The sequence below is a fragment of the Balaenoptera ricei genome, chromosome 9 (assembly GCF_028023285.1).
Source record: "Balaenoptera ricei isolate mBalRic1 chromosome 9, mBalRic1.hap2, whole genome shotgun sequence".
Lineage (NCBI taxonomy): Eukaryota > Metazoa > Chordata > Mammalia > Artiodactyla > Balaenopteridae > Balaenoptera > Balaenoptera ricei.
This window is the reverse complement of record NC_082647.1, coordinates 19949680-19970804: the sequence shown is the minus strand read 5'-3', so window position 1 is coordinate 19970804 and position 21125 is coordinate 19949680. Positions and strand designations below refer to the sequence as shown.

At 38.3% G+C, this 21125-nt stretch overlaps 1 protein-coding gene and 1 pseudogene across 1 annotated transcript in view; both read left to right on the top strand.

Annotated features, from left to right (window-relative positions):
- The window catches only part of EXOC4 (exocyst complex component 4), an 823186-nt gene that overhangs the window by 93465 nt on the left and 708596 nt on the right, over nucleotides 1-21125 (top strand). The window contains exon 7 of the mRNA XM_059933354.1: nucleotides 19426-19600. Within this exon, the coding sequence (XP_059789337.1) occupies nucleotides 19426-19600 (175 nt within the window). The remainder of the gene's footprint in view (nucleotides 1-19425; nucleotides 19601-21125) is intronic.
- Nucleotides 5561-6479, top strand: LOC132372174 (large ribosomal subunit protein P1-like; annotated as a pseudogene).

The following is a 21125-nucleotide window of genomic DNA, read 5'->3' as shown; positions in this document are numbered from 1 at the left end:
CTGTAACTGAGGAAAACAATACCTGTCTTACAGGGTTGCTCGTGTTAGATGAGGTTATATGGTTAGAGCTTGGTAGAGCAGTGCCAGTAGGTACCACTACATGCATTTGTGTGTGTGTGTGAATACATAAGTTTATTTATTCTTGGTTCCTTTCTCAACTTTCATGTTCGTTGATCACTCACACTATGATCCAGAGAAGCTGGGAATGGTTCTAAACTGAACTGTGCTTTTCTTCTTTCTTTGCCTGGTGCCTGGATTTTCGTGTAAACCTTTTGCCTCCTTACTAATGAACACTCCAGAATTCTGATTTGCTGTTTGCCCAGTTGCTGCAAGTCCCTAGATGAATACAGTGAACTTTCATAGGGAAATAGCATGACTATAGTGTATATTGGAAATAAAACGAAAAGGGCACGGATCAATAACTGTTCTGTAGTTCTCATTACAGTCCCCTTAACAGCAGTGTGTCTTTCCTAGGATTTTGACCTCTTCCTCTTCCGTTCCTTCGGCACCTTTCAAAATTCACAAGTGGAAATTACAGCAACAGAAGTGGAAATTCAGCATACTACCCCAGGAAATAATAAATGTTTCTCTATGAAGAATGAGTCAGCAGGAGGGTATTTTTCCCTCTTTAAGTTTCATTTTTTGTCAGTATTTTAAAGGCTTTTGTAGGTAGGATATATTGGACACCGGCAAGTGAACAAGCTATTTGTCTTGATTTCATGCCTATAACATGATCCCATTTTATAAAATGTACAAATCTGAAATTTTGGGCCAAAACTCCTTATTATTAGATTAAATAGTACAGAGTAAGCTAATATTTGGAACCACTCTTTTCGAAAATCAAAGATTAAATTCTTGGGTTGGTGTTCCAAATGGCTGATAATTTGGAGCTAGTCTATAGTAGCTGTGTGCCAACAAATGCTTTAAAACTCCTCAAGAATTAATTACCTGGGAAACTTCATTCAAAAGTGATTGCATTGTTGCTTCTAGAGGTTTAGAAGTTTAGAGTGGCATTATTTTAGAAGTAAAGTCATAATACTTTACATTATTATTAATATTATCTTTTACCATTCAAGGAATCTTATGTTAAAGGTGTAAGAGTCTGTTTTCCTTAAAGGAAGTTGGAGCATAGGCAAAAAGAACCATGAATCCTTCTTCCACAAAATGATTCTCTCCCTCACTACCCGCCCCCCCCCCCCCCAATGAAATAACCTATTCCAAATCGTTAGCATATAAATGCTACTCTGAGGCTAGGTACCAGAATTGTAACTTTCCCTAAAAGTCTCATTATTCAGCATCATCTTCTTAAATATATTCTGGTTGTGATGCATTGCAGGCCTGTTTTCATTCGTCTTTATGTAAAGAGAGTTAATGTTGTGTGTTATTTTGCTAGAAAAGTAGTAGGAACCAGAGTAGTGAACTCTGTTTTGCTTTCACTTCCTGCAGAGCCAGAATACTTTCACAGACAGTTTTCAAAAATCACTTTAGTCACCCACTTATTATTTTATTTTATTCTTGATCCCCCAACCTATCTATTGTCTATTTATAGGAGAAATATTTTGTCTTCCTGTTCATTCATTATCTAATGTCTGTAAACCTCTGTTTACTATGAAAGGAAAATTTTCAACTCCTGTTGTTGCCAAGTTGATAAACATTAGGGTAACAAGGGCTTTTGAAATCCCCCAGAACCACCTGCTACCCATAATTTCCTCAGAAAGGCAGGCAATGTCTTCAGTATCAGATGGCTTGTGTGGTCTGCAGCCTGTGCAGCTCATAACCAGTTTCTTCAACTCCTGCTGCCTAGCTATTGGTTCTTTCCCAAAATGTAGCTCATGGGCATTTTCATTTTTGTTCAAAAAGGCTGGAGGAAGTCCTTTACAATTTAGCAAATAAGAAAAGCGTGAAAAATACATGGAACAAAATCTTCTCAAAGGTGTGATACCTTGTCAAGAATATGGGAGAGAGAAGAACGTGGGGAAAAGAGAAGGATTGGCGTGTGTGTAACAGCTACTTGACCTCTTTGAAAATGGTCCCGTTTCAAAGTGGAAGCAGACTGGGGAGGTGCTGGGGGCCCGCCCCACTTTGGTGAGACTACTGGTCTGGATGAGGGCAGGAAGGATTGAATGAGTGGACAGTGGCTGCCTGGGAGACCTTTTCCCTCTTTGGAAGGAGACCATTTTGTGATGTTCCTTGATCTCTGTTATGAATGAGGGAAGATTAAGCGTCTGATATAAAAAGCAGAGAACACTGCATATTCTGTGCTCACTGTTATATTGAGGAAAAATTCATGGAAGAAACGGGAGAGAAATATGCTTTAATGCTAAAAGTAGTTGTGTTTGGATAGTAAGGTTATAGGCCCCCCCGCCTTTATTTTGCAACTGTTATTAAGTTATAGTGAAAAATAAATTCATTATTTAAGAATTAATTTAAAGTATTACTCAAGTTATTTTAATCAAAAGAAATCATTACAAATGGAAATGCTGATTGCGGGGGTATTAGTGTGGAAAAACATAGTACGTGTTTGCAGACCAACTGGATCATGTTCATTAAGTTACTTTTTAGGGTGTGTGTGAGTGTGTGTGTGTGTGTGTGTGTGTGTGTGTGTGTGTGTGTGTTTGGTTATTTTCTGACTACTCCTAGAATGGAAACTTCAAGAGAAGAGAGAACTAGTTTGCCTTGTTCAGCACCGTATCTCCAGAATGTAGGCACAGAGCCCACCAGACCCATAATAAATATATTTTGAATGAAAGAATGAATTCCACTTATATTGAATATCTGTCATGGACCAGGAACTGGGCTCAAATGCCACACAAATACGACATGATCCCTGTCCTTATGGAGTTTAAAGTCTAGAGGGGAAGAAGGGCATTAATAAGAGAACCTTTAGATAAGTGTATTATTACAAACTGTGATAAGTGCTGCAGAGGAAAAGCAAAATGTGCCATGAGAGCATATAACCATGGGGACCTAATCTCGTCTGGGTAGGTGGGCATTAGGCTGTGTCTTGTGTCTGGGGGGATGTATGTGTGTGTCTTTTACATAATAAAGTAAGGCAGCTTTTACTGTTGTTTTATACAAGTTGTGGTTATCAAGCTCCATTCATTTGATAGCACCTACTAGTTACTCTTCTAGTTGTGCAGTGACCTTGACGTTGACATATAAGATGTGAGAAGGGGAGCGTCCGATTCTTGATGTGCCACTTTCAGAGTTCTTTGCTGGTTGATTAGATTTTTGTGGTTTATTAGATTATGATCATTATTGCCAAGTGTGTTTTTCTTAGAGATAATACCAAGTTTTCATGTCATCAGTAATGTTTGAGAGTTCCTGTAGTCTCTAGTAAACAGATTATATTATCAAAATGTTTTTATCTTTGTCAATCTGATCGGTGAAAAATGGTATTTCCAAGGTGGTTTTTATTTGTATTTTTTAGAGAAAATTTGAGTGAGGTTAAACTTCTTATTTGTGTAAAAAGTAATTCATTGTTATGATATCTATGTTATATATGGATATATTACTTCAAAATAATCTGGGTTGAGGGTGAGTGTGGATATAGGTAAAACAAGATTAGTGATAAATGATACTTAGTGAATCAGCGTGATAGGTACAGGATGGTTCATTATCCTATCCTAAAAGCCGACTTGTTTAAAAGTTGAAATTTTCTATAGTACAGTGATCAAATAATATTTTATTTCCTTACTGAAAAATAGTGAACACCTATTTTTCTGGTATGTTTGTCTTTCTGTTGATTAACAGGAACTTTTTATATATCAAGAAAATTAGTTCTTTGGGATTTATATTCTAATTTCCCTCCAGCTTCTTTCTCTTTTGACTTTGTTTATGATGTCTGATCATGTATACATTGTTTTTATTTTTATGAGATTGTATTTATCAATGTTTTCTTTTAAAGCGTCTGGGTTTTGTGTCAGAACTTAGGTCTTCTTCACTCTTAGATTATAAATAAAATTTCCCAAACTTTCTTCTAGTCTTTATATTTTTGATCTGAAGGAGTGGCCATGCTACTTTTAAACAGTCGTAACACTTATTACATTGTATTGTAATGGACTGTATACCCTTTTCGTTTCTGCCTCCTAAGTGTCTGTCATGTAATTGATTGTCAGTGTTAGATGAATACTTGCTGAATAATTCTAACATTGAATCATCCACTTTATAGTCATGTTTTTCTTCATAGTTGGTATTTGCCTCATTTCCTAAAACTCCCCACTCCCCCCCCCCCCATTTCTCAGTCTCTGCAGGCTGTAGATTTGTAGAGATACATTGAATTATTGCTCTAAAAGTTAGAGAAATGTACTTTAAAAATTCAGAGTCCAGAACTTGAAATGAGGGCATACCGTTGTAATAGGCCAGTCATACAAAGTGGTTTTATCTATGAGACAGTCAAAAGGCTCAAGCCCCAAGTTTAGTTTTGTGGTATAAGTACAGTGTTTATGGAAAGAGTAACAAATATTTCTCATGATTTCTTTATATCTATGGCTAGAGTGAGGCATGTATTTCTTTTTCAAATAAGTAGCATTTCCTTTCATCTCTTCTTTCTCTGTTAGTTACTCTTCGCCTAAGTATCTGAAATGTAGGATTTGGTGGAATTGGTCATTTTATTTTACAGAAAAATCATTTAAGAGCAGCTTTGAAGCAAGGTCAAGCATTTGTCCTTGTGGCTTCTTGTAGCCATTCCCAAGCACTGCTGTAGCACCTGGACATGCTTGGAATCAGGAAGGGCCTCGATGTAATTTAGATGAGTAGTTAATTCGAATCAAAGTAAGCGGGAAGCAAGTAAATTTAACTTCAGTGATTATGATTCCATTTGATTAAATCTCTACTTTTGATTACATGTATCAGTGAGAACATGCTGTAAATACACCCAACTATTAAATACTGAAGAGTATGAATAGGATGAACCAGGGACATATGGAAGAAATTCCACTATTCCTCAACTAGAATATAATCCCCTGCAGCTTTACTAAAATATTTTTAGAACAAATGAAAGGAATTACTTCTTTACATATGGGGCTTATTACACCATTTGTTAACTAAAATGTACAATTCATTACCATGGAAGGTAGTACTGGTCCCAAATCTACATACTTTCTTGTAAGACTTAAATTAATTGATGATAGCTTCTTTTTTTTTTTTAGCATTTTATTTTATATTGGAGTATAGTTGATTAACAATGTTGTGTTAGTTTCAGGTGTACAACAAGGTGATTCAGTTATACATGTACACGTATCTATTCATTTTCAAATTCTTTTCTCAATTAGTTGTTACAGAATACTGAGCAGAGTTCCCTGTGCTATACAGTAGGTCCTTGTTGGTTATCTATTTTAAATATAGCAGTGTGTACATGTCAATCCCAAACTCCCTAACTATCCCTCCCCCCCCACCTTCTCCCTGGTAATCATAAGTTCATTCTCTAAGTCTGTGACTCTGTTTCTGTTCTGTAAATAAGTTCATTTGTATCATTTTTTTTTTTTTTTTTTTTTAGATTCCCCACGTAAGCGATAGATGATAGCTTCTTAGCATATCAGGTGAATTAATAATGTGGGTAATGTTCATAGCTCTTTGGTAAACGTGCAGTTGGACAGCTGTCTTTCTGATCCTTATGTTGTCCTTTGGCTATAGTCCCTGGAGAAAGGGAGCTTGGCTGAATGCGCTAGAGGTCTTACTCAGTGTTACATTTCTTAGATCTTTGTTTTATATTTGTCAGGGTAAAAAATATATATATATGCTTTTTATTTCTCTTGTTTTGCATGCTGTAGGAGGTTCATGTTAGAGATGGGGCCAGTTAAGGAAATGACGGATAAAATCTACATTTTAGGTTATTGATAACGTTATTTAGGTGTCTGCCTTCGTGTTGCATCAAGGCCACTTCTTTATTTGGCAGATAGTAGGAGCTGCCTTAGAGCTTTTCATTTTCTGTGTGCTTGTTGGTGTCATAATCCAAAGATACTCCACACTCAAACCGGCACTGAATCTTTCTCATAGCAAAAACACACAAACAAAAACTTGTGTCAACTTCCCTCAGCTACCGCTGAGCTGCTCCGTCCTTCCGAGGAAGCTAAGGCCGCATTGGGGTGAGGCCCTCACTTCATCCGGCGACCAGCCCCGCGCCCGGCAGCCCCTGCCCAGCACTCGCCCGCACCGTGGCCTCCGTCTCGGAGCTCGCCTGCTTCTACTCGGCCCTCATCCTGCACGACGATGAGGTGACGGTCACGGAGCATAAGATCAATGCCCTCATTAAAGCAGCCGGTGTAAATGTTGAACCTTTTTGGCCGGGCTTGTTTGCAAAGGCCGTGGCCGGTGTCAGCATCGGGAGCCTCATCTGCGGTGCGGGGCAGGTGACCTCCGACCACCAGCAGGAGGTCCTGCCCCCTCCACCACTGCCGCCCCAGCTGAGGAGAAGAAGGTGGAAGCAAAGAAAATCTGAAGAGTCTGACGATGATGTGGGCTTTGCTCTTTTTGACTAAACCTCTTTAATAACACATTCAATATAAAGCTGAGCTGTTTGCTACTTAAAAAAAAAAAAAAAAAAGTGTGTCCAATGAAATTCTTCCCTTGGTGATGTTTAGGAGTGAGGTCAGATATGATTAGACCACCTTTGTGTGTATCTTAGGCTGTACTTTATTTTTCTGGGCTCCTCTAGCTCCTGGCCCATATCATCATTATGTTCTCTAATCAGATTGGGCTGTAAGTTTTTAACAGGGGGGTTAACTTTGTGTTTGCAGCCTGATTTAGGGCTGGGCACATACTAAGTGCCCAGGAAGTTTAATGAATGAACAAATAAGAAAAATGCAAAGAAGACAATTTTAAAATTAGAGGAAACGATATTTATTTAAAAAAAAATCTCAGCACTACAGAGTGGGGTCTAAGGACCAGCAATACCAATGTCACTTGAAAGTTAGAAATGCAAATTATCCCTTGGGGAGGGGTGATTAAATTGGAATCCCTGAGTGCAGGGCCCACAGGAGTCTCTAGATGATTCTACACATGCTAAAATTTGAGAACACTCTTTATAACATCACAGACATCATGGAGTCCTGTAGTTTTGTAGCATTTATGTTTTGCAAAGCAGTCTGCCATCTGGCATCTCACCTGAGTGAGACTTACTGTTGGCCTCATCGCAGGTAGGGGCCTTATTATTAATCCCAGATCTACCCAGGGAAGTGGGAAAGCTGCAATAATTTGACAGTTTCACAAAGCTGGTTGGTGGTGGAATTAAGAGGATAAGTTGTCTGTATCCGCCATGGAAGTTTGCTTTCTGGCTTATGTAAAGATGACGGTCCTAACTCATTTCCTGGGCCTGATTTTGTTCTTCCTCAGGAGAAGGGCGGTATTTGCGCTGACACATCCATTCCCGCACCCGTACAGTCCCCACCCCCAGCCCCACTGTGATCAATGGCAGGCCTCTCAGCGATAGCTGGACATGTTAAGAGGTGTGATCAGCCGCCACAGAGTAAATGAGTCTTAATTGACTCACTTGAGAATCAGACTGATGACTTAGAGGCACGTAAACAGTTCCCCTAGAAACGTTGTACATTCTTGTACTAAGACCAGTATACAACTAAGTACTAAGAATATACACCTAAAATCATAACTTTTCTTGTCTTTGGGAAGTGGATTTGTGGATAAATTTTGCAATGTTCCATTATGATGAAATATGATTTTTCAAATGGGTGAAAAAGGCTTTTCTTCCCCCTAGCTTTATTGAGATAATAACTGACGTAACATTGTGTAGGTTTAAGGTGTACAATGTGTTGATTTGATATACTTAAATATTGCAAAATGATGACCACCCTAGCATTGGCTAACACCTGCATCACATCACATAATTACCATTTCTTTTTTGTGGTGATAACTTTTAAGATGTACTGTCTTAGTAACTTTCAAGTATATAATACAGTATTAACTATAATCACTACGCTTTACCTTAGCTCCTCAGATCTTATTCATCTTATAACTTGACGGTGGTACTCCTTGACCACCATCTCCCGTTTTCCATAGCCCCTGGCAGCCACCACTCTAGTCTCTGTTCCTTTGACTTTGGCTTTTTTAGGCTCCACATATGAGTGAGAACATATAGTATTTGTCTTTCTCTGTCTGGCTTGTTTCACTTAACCTAATGCCCTCAAGGTCCATTCATGTTGTTGCAAATGTCAGGATGTCCTTCTTTCTAATAGCTGAATAATAGTCCACGTGTGTGTGTGTGTGTGTGTGTGTGTGTGTGTGTGTGTGTGTGTGTTTGTGGCCATGCCACGCAGCATGCGGGATCCTAGTTCTCCGACCAGGAATCGAACCCCTGTTCCCTGCAGTGGAAGCATGGAGTTGTGCGTGTGTGTGCATATGTTATCTATTCATTCACTGATGGACACTTAGGTTGTTTCCGTGTCTTCGCTCTTGTGAATAATGCTGCAATAAACATGGGAGTGCAGATATTTTTTGAGAGTCTGTTTTCATTTCTATTGAATATATACCCAGAAGTGGGATTGCAGTATATGGTAGTTCTTTTAATTTTTTGAGGAACCTCCATACTATTTTTCATAGTGGCTGCATCAATTTACGTTCCCACCCAACAGTGTACAAGGGTTCCCTTTTCTCCATATCCTCCCCAACACTTGTTATCTCTTGTCTTTTTGATGATAGCCCTTCTATCAGGTGTGTGGTGATAGCTCCTTATGGTCTGATTTGCATTTCCCTGATGATTAGTGATGTTGAGCACCATTTTGTGTACCTTTTGGTCATTTGTGTGTCTTCTTTGGAAAAATGTCTATTCAGTTTCTCTGCCCATTAATTGGATTGTGTTTTGTGTTGTTGTTTTTGAGTTGTGTGAGTTCTTTATACATTTGGGATATTAACTTTTTATCAGATGTATGGTTTGCAAATATTTTCTCCCATTCGTAGGTTGCTTTTCATTCTGTTGATGGTGTCCTTTGCTGTGCAGAAGCTTTTAATTTGATGTGGTTCTCTACTTGTTTATCTTTGCTTTTGGTGTCACATCCAAAGAGTCATTGCCAAGGCTAATGTCAAGGCTCTTATTCCTGTGTTTTCATGCAAGAGTTATATGGTTTCAGTTCTAAGTTCAAGTCTTTAATTCATTTTGAGTTGATTTTTGTGTATGGTGTAAGAGAGTGTTCCAGTTTCTTTCTTTTGCATATGACTATTCAGTTTTTTCATCATCTTTTGTTGAGGAGACTGTCCTGGGAAAGGCTTTTGAAAGAATGATACTAATACTTTAATCCAAAGAAAAAGGGCCTGGGTTTATTTTCTAATTTCAGTCCCTTATTTGCCACACGTTAGAACTAGAAGTTCATTCGAGGTCATCTACTAAGAATTCAGAAACTGAGCATGAGAGGCTGATTTGACAAGTGGGGAAGTGACACAGGAAGGCAATTACTAGAGCCAGGACCAGTTCTTTTTATTTTTACTGTGTTTCATTCTATATTGCTAATAGTTTTTTCCTGTTCTTTTCATAGTGCAGATGGAGAATTAGTCAGCACTCCTCAAATAGTAACTGCTCTTTACATGAAGATTGTTATTAATAAAAGTGGTGAAACTAATCTCTATCCCTTAGAAGTAGGTATTAGGTAACCTTGAAGATTAAATGGCATCTATGTCCTGTTTGAAATGAAAAATATTAGCTCAGCCAAGCTTATTATGAAAATGTGTATGTGAGATACAGGAGTGTAAAACTAAGACCATTTTGATATGAAATAATTGATGATCAGTTTCTTTTAATTTTTCATATAAAACCTAAGCTCAGAGTTCAGTATTTTCTTATCTTTTAGAACATAGAAGTAGGGAAATAAATATTCTGTGGTTAATGCCTTTGTCTGTCAGTGGGAAAATGCAGAACCCTGATATTAAGGTCTCAGCAGGTAAGTAGTAGAACAGAACTGATTTTCTACCTTGTGTGTGTATCTTTACTTCGTGACCAAGTAAGGCAGCTTCTTGGCTGCTAACATGGATTTTCCAGCCAAATGACTAATTCAAGGTTTCCTGGATGTTAAATTTAGATTCAGATAGTTGAATCTCACCTTACATATTGAACATTTTTCACAGCTTGATGATACAGCTTTATACCATAGACATTTCTTGACTTGTGCAACTGTGACTATTCCTTAACATTTTCTTCTCCTTAATCCTCTGCCTTTTTTCATGGTGGCACTCCAAGATGAGATACATAGGGGTAGCTATGGGTAGGAAGTTAGTAGGCTATCTGGGAGAATAAGTAACATTTTGCTTGTATTTATAAGAAGGCTGTTTTTAAAACCAGCCAGGTAATCGGAAGTATGTTTAAAGAACAAATATTTGCTTCTTCTTGACTCTTTCATGTTTTTTAATACAAAATAGATTTTAACACAGTATTATTAAAGTTAGCTCTGAATGCATATATATCTTTCAGCTTGTAACTATATTTCTTTTCGTTCTCATGTTTATGTTGATGAGGTTATCTTTCTGAGAGGAGAATTTTGTGTGAAATATTTTTGTTGTGGTCTTCTAATTTCCTTCCAGGAGATTACAGTCAGTAATACGTATTTCCTTGCCACTTGTTATCTGTAATCCGGTCTCTATCTCCCCCATCTGCTGGAGCTCATTGTTTCATTCTTTCTTTGAATAAATACTCATTTATTGCCTGTCATATGCTTACTATTATGACAAATACTGGAATACTGTGATAAATCAGACATAGTTCTTACCCTCATTGAATTTACAGTCTAGAGAGGGAGCGGCAAGGACTGGAGGAAAGGAGACTCCTCTAAGGGTTGTTTTAATAATCCAGGGAAGAGATGATAAGGCCTGCATTAACAGAGTAACAGTGGCAATGGGCTAAAGTAGGCCCATGGTAGAGGTAGTAAAGAGGTAGAAATAAAAGAGGTTGGTAATTGGTTGGATTTGAGGAAGAGGGGAGGGGAGGATGATTTTCTGGGGTAAGTGATACCGTTCACTGACTTAGGTAAATGGAAAAGTAGGTTTGGGGAGGAGAATGATGAGTTTTATTTAAGACATGTTAGGTTTGGTGTCTACAGCTCAGGAGAGCCATCTGGACAGAAGATAAGTTTGGGAATCATTAGCGGGTGGATGATTGAAGACATAAGTGGTGAATGAGCTCACCCAGAGAGAGTATGAGGATTGAGAAGAGTTGACAGCATTTAAGGAACAGGCTGAGGAAGAGATTCTTGAGAAGGCACAACCAGGGAGGTGGAAGGAGAGTGGAAGAGTATAGGGTTGGAGCCCGTGGAAAGCAGTGTTTCAAGGAGGAGTGAGTGGTCAGTAGAAACAAGCACTGCACCTCCTTGAATAAGGACTGAAGAGGTCTCATTTATTTATTTATTTAGATGTATAGTTGATTTATAATGTTGTGTTAAGTTTCAGGTGTACAGCAGAGTGATTCAGTTATACATGTGTATGTATCTATTCTTTTTCAGATTCTTCTCCCTTATAGGTTATTATAAAATATTAAGTATAGTTCCCTGTGCTGTACAGTAGGTCCTTGTTGGTTATCTATTTTATATAGAGTAGTGTGTATATCTTAGAGTGAGCAAAATGATGATTTGAGACTTTTGCAGGAATTGTTTTAGTAGAGTACCAGGGGTAAACTGGTTGGCAGTGAGAAAATAGAGGCAGGATAGACTGTTCTGTTGATGCTCTTTCCAGCCTTGGTTTCTGTAGCATTTGATAGTACTGATAACTCTGGCCTCTTCTCTTAAATTACTTTTTTCCCCTAACATCCTTTAAAAGAAACATTCTCCAAAATCGAGTCCTTTGGTCTCTATCTCTGAGCTTTAGTTGTCTTGTCTATAATGTGGGGATAAAAGTAGTACCTTCGTCATAGGGTTCTCCCGAGGATAAAGTGTGCACTTCACACAATGCCTGGCCTGTTGTCATCAGTGTGGCTGTGAAGACGTCGTTGTGTCTTTGTTGTGGTCCTCGTTGTTGTCATCATCATCTCACTCCAGCCTCACCGTTTAAGGGCTCTCATCCGTCATGACAGCTTTAGCTCCTGGCCCCATGCAGAGGACCCCAGGTTGGTGGCTCTAGTCCTAGACTTCTCCGAATACTGCCACCCTAAATTGCTCATTCTTTTACTCATATGTACTCAGGCACCCACACAACTTAACTGTTTTTTCCACTCTAGGCATTGGGCCATGTGTTGGGGGAGAGGTGTGGGTACATAACCACACATAAACAGGGACTGTGTTCTTATTCTCTGGCCCAGGAGGCCATGCATGTTGCTCCTTTGTCACTTCTCTCAGTCAATTGTGATCATCTGCTTTTTTTTTGAGGGATTATAGAATGAAAGGGGAATGAAGGAATTGGCTGTTATTCTGTGAATTAGACCTCTTTTAGTTAGCAGTGACAGAACCCACCTCCAACTAACAGAATTAAAGAGGGGTTCTATTGGGATGATACTAGTGTATCTTACGGAATACAAGCAGGACTTTACTAAGCTGGGGGAAGGACAGAGATGCAGCTGGGCCATTGGGACATCTGAAGTATCTCTTGTCCCCCCCCCCCCCCCTTTTCCCCCTCTAGATGGTAACCGTTAAAGGTATAGGAAGCAATTTACTGTTGTTTTGCGCTTGCTTTTTAGTATACTTTCACTTATATTATTGCATTTAATTCTCATAGTTTGTGATTAGGAAATTGTAATTGAGGAAATTTGTGTTTGAGGATCCTGAGACTTGGAACAGTCCCATTATGTACTGAAAATCCCATGGCTATTCAGCAGAGAGCTGGTACCAAGTCCAGCTTTCTAATGCCAGTCCTTTATACTGGCATTTATACCACATTGCCATCCCAGGATTGAAGTATTCTTTCAATGACTGTGATGTTGTATTGCATATTATTGCATACTGTTTTGTGACTCTGGAAATAACCTCTGTGTGTGTGTGTGTGTGTGTGCATTCACACACACGATTTTCTTCTGACTGGTAGAAATTGCAATTAATTGAAATTCTAATCTCTATGGTTCTTAAGCTTATTCCTGTCTGAGGCCTTTTCTTATTCAATTCAGTTTAAGGAATCTCTAGTAATTTAATGATTCTGCCTGCTCCTTTGTCTTTTGGATCGGTGGTGAAAACCTTGATCCTAACAGGATTTAAGCAACTGAGCTAGTTGCAGTGTCATGTTTTATTTCTTCTTTTATTTAGTCAATATTTTGTTGGCGGAGTACGGTGGGGAATGACTTTTTTTTAACATCTTTATTGGAGTATAATTGCTTTACAATGGTGTGTTAGTTTCTGCTGTATAACAAAGTGAATCAGCTATACATATACATACATCCCCATATCTCCTCCCTCTTGCGTCTCCCGCCTACCCTCCCTATCCCACCCCTCTAGGTGGACGCAAAACACCGAGCTGATCTCCCTGTGCTATGCGGCTGCTTCCCACTAGCTATCTATTTTACATTTGGTGGTATGTATAAGTCCATGCCACTCTCTTACTTTGTCCCAGCTTACCCTTCCCCCTCCCTGTGTCCTCAAGTTCAGGGGATGACTTTTGTGGGGCTTTGTGTGTGCAGGTTATCCTGAGTGTGTCTGCAGTGAAAGGCAAACACTTGTTTTCTCAACCTAGTGTTGGGTGGGCAGCCAGCGAGTATATGTGAATATTAACAGCATATTTCAGTTTATTTCTGGTAGCTTTAAATTGGGCCAGACTAGCGCATTTTATGTCTTGTTTATGTGAGTGATTCCTGGTCTTTCTTATTCTTGCTGCATTGGGAGAGAGTCACTTGCTTTTTCATTTTCTTTTTTTAGGAGGGCATGTGTTGGTGAGGAATGGTCAGCCTTTGCAAAGTGTGTGATTGACTTGGACTCTTTCCCTTATTAGCCATTCACTCCTTATCCCACTGCTGAGTTCAGCATCCAGTGCCCCCCTGAAACCCTTCTTGCCAAGGTCACTGGGACCTGAGTTGTACATTTTTGTCTTCACCTCAGCTGGCTGCCGTGTAGCCTTGGCTCTGTTGCTATTCTCTTCTCCACTGTCTTCTACAATCTTCCTTCCTGTCGTCGTTTTCCTGCCTCGCTACTTCCTGAACATCTCTTCACTGCTGCTATTTTGGGGAATGTTGGCTTGCTTGTCTTACTCTGCATATTATCCCTGAGGAATCTCATCCTCTCAAATATTTATCACTTTGTAAATTTCCAATATCAGTCTCACTCCTGAGCTCCAGACTTGCATAACCAAGGACCGGTATGTAACGCTTTAAACTTTAACATCTTCAGATCTAAACCCAACGGCTCTCCTTTTCAACAGTTTCTGTCTTCACTTCATTCTCATTCTCTCTCCCTCTCCCCACTCTCTCTTTCTCTCTCTCTCAGGAAGGGTAACCATTGTCTTCAGAGTTGCTCAAGCCAGAAATCCAGACAAAGGGATCCTGAAACCTCCTCTCTCTTTAATACAGTACCATTACCTCAACTAATTCTGTCCATTTTCTAATGTGATCCATCCATCAGTTGTGTGAGGCTCCTGGAACAGGTATTAATTAATACTTTGGTTTTACAGATGGGAACACTTGAAGAAGTTGAGAGATTTTCTCATAATTACAGGGTTAGGAATTATCAATGTTGGGAAAGAATGTGCATCTTTTGTTTCTTTACCGGTTACTTATGTAAGAAGGAAAAACAAACAAAAAACAAGTGAACCAAAAGAGAAAAGCTAATGTCCTCCTGGTAGTAAGATTCTGAAGGAGTCAGTGTTCATAATACTTCACTTTTTGAGACATCAGTTTCCTTTTTTCACTGTTCTATATGTTTTTACTTCACCACAGGGGAGGTGTTGGGCCCTCACTGTCCTGACTCAGAGCCACAGCTGATGATTTAAAAAAACAAAAAAACAAAAAATACAGATAAATTGAGATATAATTCACATACTACACAAATCACCCATTGAAACAGTGGTTTTTGGTGTATTCACAGGGTGTGCTACCATCACCGCTCTGTAGTTCCAGAACATTTTTGTCCCCCCTACAAAACAAACCCCATATGCTTTAGTGGGTAATTCCCACCTACCTAAGAACCACTAACATATTTTCCATCTGTGTAATTTGCCTATTCTGGATATTTCATATAAATAGAATCACACAAAGTCACAAAGTAGTCTTCTGTGACTTTTTTCACTTTGCATAATGTTTTCAAGGTTCATGTTGTAGTATGTATCAGTACTTCATCTCCTTTTATAGCCGAATAATATTCTATTATATGAATATACCTTGGGCTTTTTTGGTCCATTTGTTAGTTGATGGACATTTGGATTATTTCCACTTTATGATTTTACTGTTACTATTTTACTACTATTTTAATATTTTACTATTATGAATAATGCTGCTGTGAGCATTTGTGTACACGTTTTTGTGCACATGTGTGTTTTTGTTTTTCTTGGGTATATACCTAGGAGTGGAATTGCTGGGTACATATGGTAACTCTGTGTTTAATGTTTTGAGGAACTGCCAAGCTGTTTTCCAAAGCAGTTGTACCATTTTTACATTCTCACCAGTGCTGTATGAGAGTTCAAATTTCTCTACATCCTTTTACCAGTACTTTTTAAAAATTTTATTTATTTATTTATTTATTTATGGCTGTGTTGGGTCTTCGTTTCTGTGCGAGGGCTTTCTCTAGTTGCGGCAAGTGGGGGCCACTCTTCATCGCGGTGCGTGGGCCTCTCACTAACGCGGCCTCTCTTGTTGTGGAGCACAGGCTCCAGATGTGCAGGCTCAGTAGTTGTGGCTCACGGGCCTAGTTGCTCCGTGGCATGTGGGATCTTCCCAGACCAGGGCTCGAACCCGTGTCCCCTGCATTGGCAGGCAGATTCTCAACCACTGCGCAACCAGGGAAGCCCCTACCAGTACTTTTTATTGTCTGTCTTTTTGATTATACCCATCCAAAAACCGGTATCTCCCGGTTTTGATTTGCATTTCTCTGATGGCTAAGATGTTGAGCATCTTCTGTTTGCTTATTGGTCATTCATATATCTTCTTTGGAGAAATGCATATTCAAATCCTTTGTCCATTTTAAAATTTGGTTGTCTTCTTGTTACCAGTTGTAAGAAATCTTGAGGTATTCTAGATACAAATCCTTTATCAGGTAAATTATTTGCAAATATTTTCTCCCATTTCTTTTCACTTTCTTGATGGTATCATTTGCAGCACAGAAGTTTTAAGTTTTAATGTCAGAGCTGCGGGTTTTATTAGTATTGTCGAGACTGTGCTGTGGTGAGGCAGAGGAGAGCTTCCCTCTCTTTGAAATTGGTGGATGTTTCAAAGTAGGCAGAGTGGCAAATAGAGTCTCTTGATTTCCGGCCTGGCTCTTCTTTTTTTCTTCCTTCTGTAGCCTGTCTTATGGCTCTGACAGTCACACTACAACACATCTATCTTGGTCTTGATCCTCCAGGTGTGGCAGAAGGTGGTCGTGTGTTGCATTTTATCCAGGGATTGCTATTTCCATACTGTTAAGATACCGTGGATCTCATTTTACACCTCAGTTCCCTCTTAGGTCTCTTTTCTAAACAGAGCACTGCCCCTGGTTGCTGAGTTGCTCTTGTCCTTGAGTGGCAGCCGAGGTGTGTGCAGTCATGGAGTCTAGTGGCCCTAGAGGTAACCAGACAGCAGCCCCTCCATTCAGAGGAGCCACTCCTCTTCCAGTGTTTTCTGCTTTATTGCTGGTTTGTAGGCCTGTACCTAGAACTTCATGCCATTGGGAAGTTGGATACCAGCATGCCTTATGCTTCTGAATGTCATGAATCGACATCATTTCAACAGAAAGACGCACAAAGAAAACAAACTAGTGGTTACCAAAGGGGAAAGGTGAGGGAGAGGGATAAATTAGGAGGTTGGATTAACATGTACATACTGCTATACATAAAATAGGTAATCAGCAGGGACCTACAGTATAGCACAGAGAACTCTCCTCAGTACTCTGTAATAACCTATATGGGAAAAGAATCTGAAAAAGAATAGATATATGTATAACTAAATCACTTTACTGTACACTTGAAACTAACACAACATTGTAAATCAACTATACACCAATATAAAATTAAAATTAAAATCATTCCAGAAATGTTGGGGTATAGCGTAAGGTTACTACGTTTTAATTTTGTCAAGTAACGACATTTGGCAATATAACTGCAGTCATGGAAGAAAATAACAGATTTTTCTTACCAAGAGAATACCAAAAATATCAAACAAATTTACCTTTGTGAAACGTGAATATATGGTCTTATTTTTCTGTCTACCACTGAAAAATACATTGTGGTCTGTGGATTGACATTTGGGAACCACAGGCTTTTACATACTCAGCATAAATCTTTATTGGAAAAGTAGAACCTTACTTAATCAGGTGTTTTCTCTGTATGATGCCAGATACCAGTCTTACACAGATTATTTACCTACACTGAATTAACTATTTTAGTTGTTAAGTTAGATACATCTTCCTGTACTTTGTACCTCTTTCTGCTGATTTTGAGTAGTTCTTATATAACACAGATGAAAGTGAAGAATTGTTTTAGGTAAATGTGAGTATAAATATGAATTTACCTTTAAAAGATTTTTAAAAATCATCATTCAAAGGTAGAATGGCTCCTATTTACAAATACAATGTGTAATTTCTGGATTATATATGTATATTCTAGACTTGGAGGAATATGTACATTTTTATTGATTCTGTCTTGTCTAAATCAAAGTGTCAGAGATATTAGGGTTTTATCATAAGATAATTATTGCCCGTCACATTGGCACATTAATTACAGTAATTGGGCAATAAAGAAGCCATAGGAATAGATATTATGCTATACGTTTTGATGAGATTATAGTTATAGCCTCTTATTTATGGTAATAAAATCTTGTTAATCGACATTGCTGACAAGATATTTTGCTTTTTCTACTTTCCAGGTTGGTTTATAAGTCTACTTAGGAACTATGAACTGAGAGCCACAGATTATACAATAAAGGTCACATTCCAAAATTGTCTGCACTCATTCATGGTATACACATTAAATTCATTCAGCAAATATTTGCTGATCACTGTTCTGAGTGCTCCTGCATGTACAGAGATGTATAAAGCAGTGCCTGCTCTAAAAGGCTAATAATGGGGAAGAGAAGTAAAATGTCTATATATAAATAAATGTGACCCACATTGATTGAGTCACATATGTGAGCCATATGTGATAAGGTCCTTAAAAGTGGAATAAAATACAACTTCAGAGGAGGAAAGGATGATTCCAAGTGTGAGTGATCAGTGATGCTGTAAGGCTCAGTGATGGGGGAATTACTTTGCATCCATGACATGAAACTCTGAGCCATCTCTGAATATACATCTACACTGTAAAACTATAGAGAGAGGTAGGTGGCTCAGTGCTCTGACATGGAAATCAACTTTTGTTCTAGGGTCAGCTGCCTTGCAACCTCATTTTGTGTCCTTGAGTATATAAAATTGATGTAATAATATGTGTCCATGTCTCAAGATGAAAAATGAGATAATGCAGAGGTCCAAGCTGCTCCCTGTGGTGAAAGTCAGATTGCTCGGCAGGTGTGTAGTTTTTTCAGGCAAGTTAGGCCATACATTTGAATGGGAGTAAGTGCAGCTTTCCATGACTAAAAGGATTAGTGTCCTTACCAAAGTGCCCAATTTATTGCTAGAGAATAGCACATTCTCTGTAACATTCAAACTGTTGTCTGAAAAATTGCCTGAATTCCTTAGAAAAACTACCTATATAAATATATATAAATAGAGAGTATAGTGATCACTGAATTATGTTAAAAAGGAAACAAATGTTTATTGAGCTGCTACTCCTGGTTTAGGGACTTTACAATTGTCTTTAAAAGTTTTACACCGTGTCCATTTTTTTAAATTGAAGTATAGTTGATTTACAATATTATGTTAGTTTCAGGTGTGCAGCAAAGTGATTCAGTTAGACATATATATTTTTCAGATTATTTTCCATTATAGGTTATTATAAGATATGGAATGTAGTTCCCTGCACTATATAGTAAATTCTGTTGCTTACCTATTTTATGTATAGTAGTTTGCATTTGTTAGTCCCATACTCCGAATTTATCCTTCCCCCTTCCCTTCCATCTTTGGTAACTATAAGTTTGTCTTCTACATCTGTGAGTCTGTTTCTGTTTTGTATATAGATTCATTTGTATTATTTTTTAGATCCCACATATAAGTGATCACATAATACTTGTCTTTGTCTCTCTGACTTCACCATGTCCATTTTATAGCAGAGGAAACTGACACTTAGATAAATTTTCAAAAGTTACTTAGATCAGACAACTGTTTGAAATGAAATCTGTTGAACTTTAGTGAGCTGTTTACATGGTAGTGTGCTACTTCACTTTAGTTTGATGTTTTTCTTGCAGGCCAGTGTCAATCATTTTGTGTTTGTTTGTGTGTAAATGTTTATTTTTTTCACTAGGTTACTTCTAGAACTGCTGGAGTTGCTGTTTGACAAGTTTAATGCTGTAGCTGCTGCACACTCTGTGGTCCTGGGATACCTGCAAGACACTGTTGTGACTCCACTGACTCAGCAGGAAGATGTCAAATTGTATGACATGGCAGACGTGTGGGTGAAGATCCAAGATGTTCTGCAGGTAAGATCCTTTTACAGGGGGTGCCGTCTTGATTCAGGATAGCAAGTAGGAACATAAAAAAATCAGCCACCTAAAATATTCTCTTAATCATAAACAGAGTGAGAATGTAGTGTTCCTATTTAAAGGTGATGTTATGGACTTCTGTCATTTTCAAAAGACCTTTTAAACAAACTTTTTTGGCTAGGCTTTAAAATTAGGAGATTCTCAATATGTAGCAATCAAGGATCTATAGTATCTGGCTTTCTGTTGTAATGTATTTTACTTCACTGGAATTAGTCACATGTTTATGTAATCAATATTAAAATGTTCTTAAACACTATTTTATAAACATATATGTAGCTTAAGTTTATGACCATTTTCTTACAGTCAGCTCTTGCATATGTTGGGGTAAAAGACAGGTCAAGAGCTTATTTTAAGAGATGAAGATAAACCTGTAAGGTATAAATGTACCACTTTGATTGATCTGTTGAAGATCGGAGGAATGATATTACTGTTTGGTATGATGCTGCAGAGGTGGTATTTAGAAATTTTATTATATTTTCTCTCCATGTGCCAGGAAAATATATTTGATTTGGCCAGATGAAAATGAGAAATACGATTAAGAGCTAGCTGAAGCAAATTTGGCATAGCTAAATAGAAGTGACTTGGTTAGACAGTATCTACTAATAGGAAAAAAATTAAGTATATATAGGGAATTGAAAAATATAACTGTGTAGAAATGAAATTATTTGCATGGCAAATAGGATTCTTTGCAGAAAAAAAATAAATCATGTATGTAAATTGTAGTTATTTTTGGGAGTATCGGCATGCTCTTGGTGGATTGATTGATTCCTGGTTATTCATTCATTAGACAATTTTTTGGATACGGTCTGTGTGCTTTATTGATGGTTCAGTAGAAAGAATATAGGTTGCAACTATATTCCATGAGTTTGTTTTGCTGCTATGTCAATTACCATGTGCCCATAGTAGGTGCTTGATGAATATTTGTGTGTTGAATAAAATATCTTTATTGCTTGGAAACTGGTTATTTAATATTTTATATCTTGGTTTGCTAATCTGTCATGGAAACATATGCTTTTCAGGTTACATGTTTATTTTAAGGATGAAATAAGATAATAGATTTTAAAGCTATTTCAAAAATAGTTAGAATTAAGGACTTCTGGTTCTGTCCATGATGTGGTTACCTCCTACCATAAGTAACTTGAAAACTGGGTGGACTCAGGCAATCGGCATGGTCAGTTGAGAGAAGAGAGTACGTGAGGTCACTTTCACATTCATCCCAGCTTCTTCTCTGGGGACACTTTCAAACTATGACATAGGAAAGTGAACATACATCAGCAGGCTCTAAGTAGTAGATGAAGCAGGGTTCAGGGTTCAGGGGTGCGGAGGCAGCTGCGGTTTGTGGGTTAGGATACTGAAGGAGAGGGAATTGCAGAGAGAAGGAGCCCCAGAAATCTGAAAAGAGTATTGTCGAGCCTTTGGTCAGATGTGAAGTTTCACCCACTCCAAGGCAGAAAATAGCTAC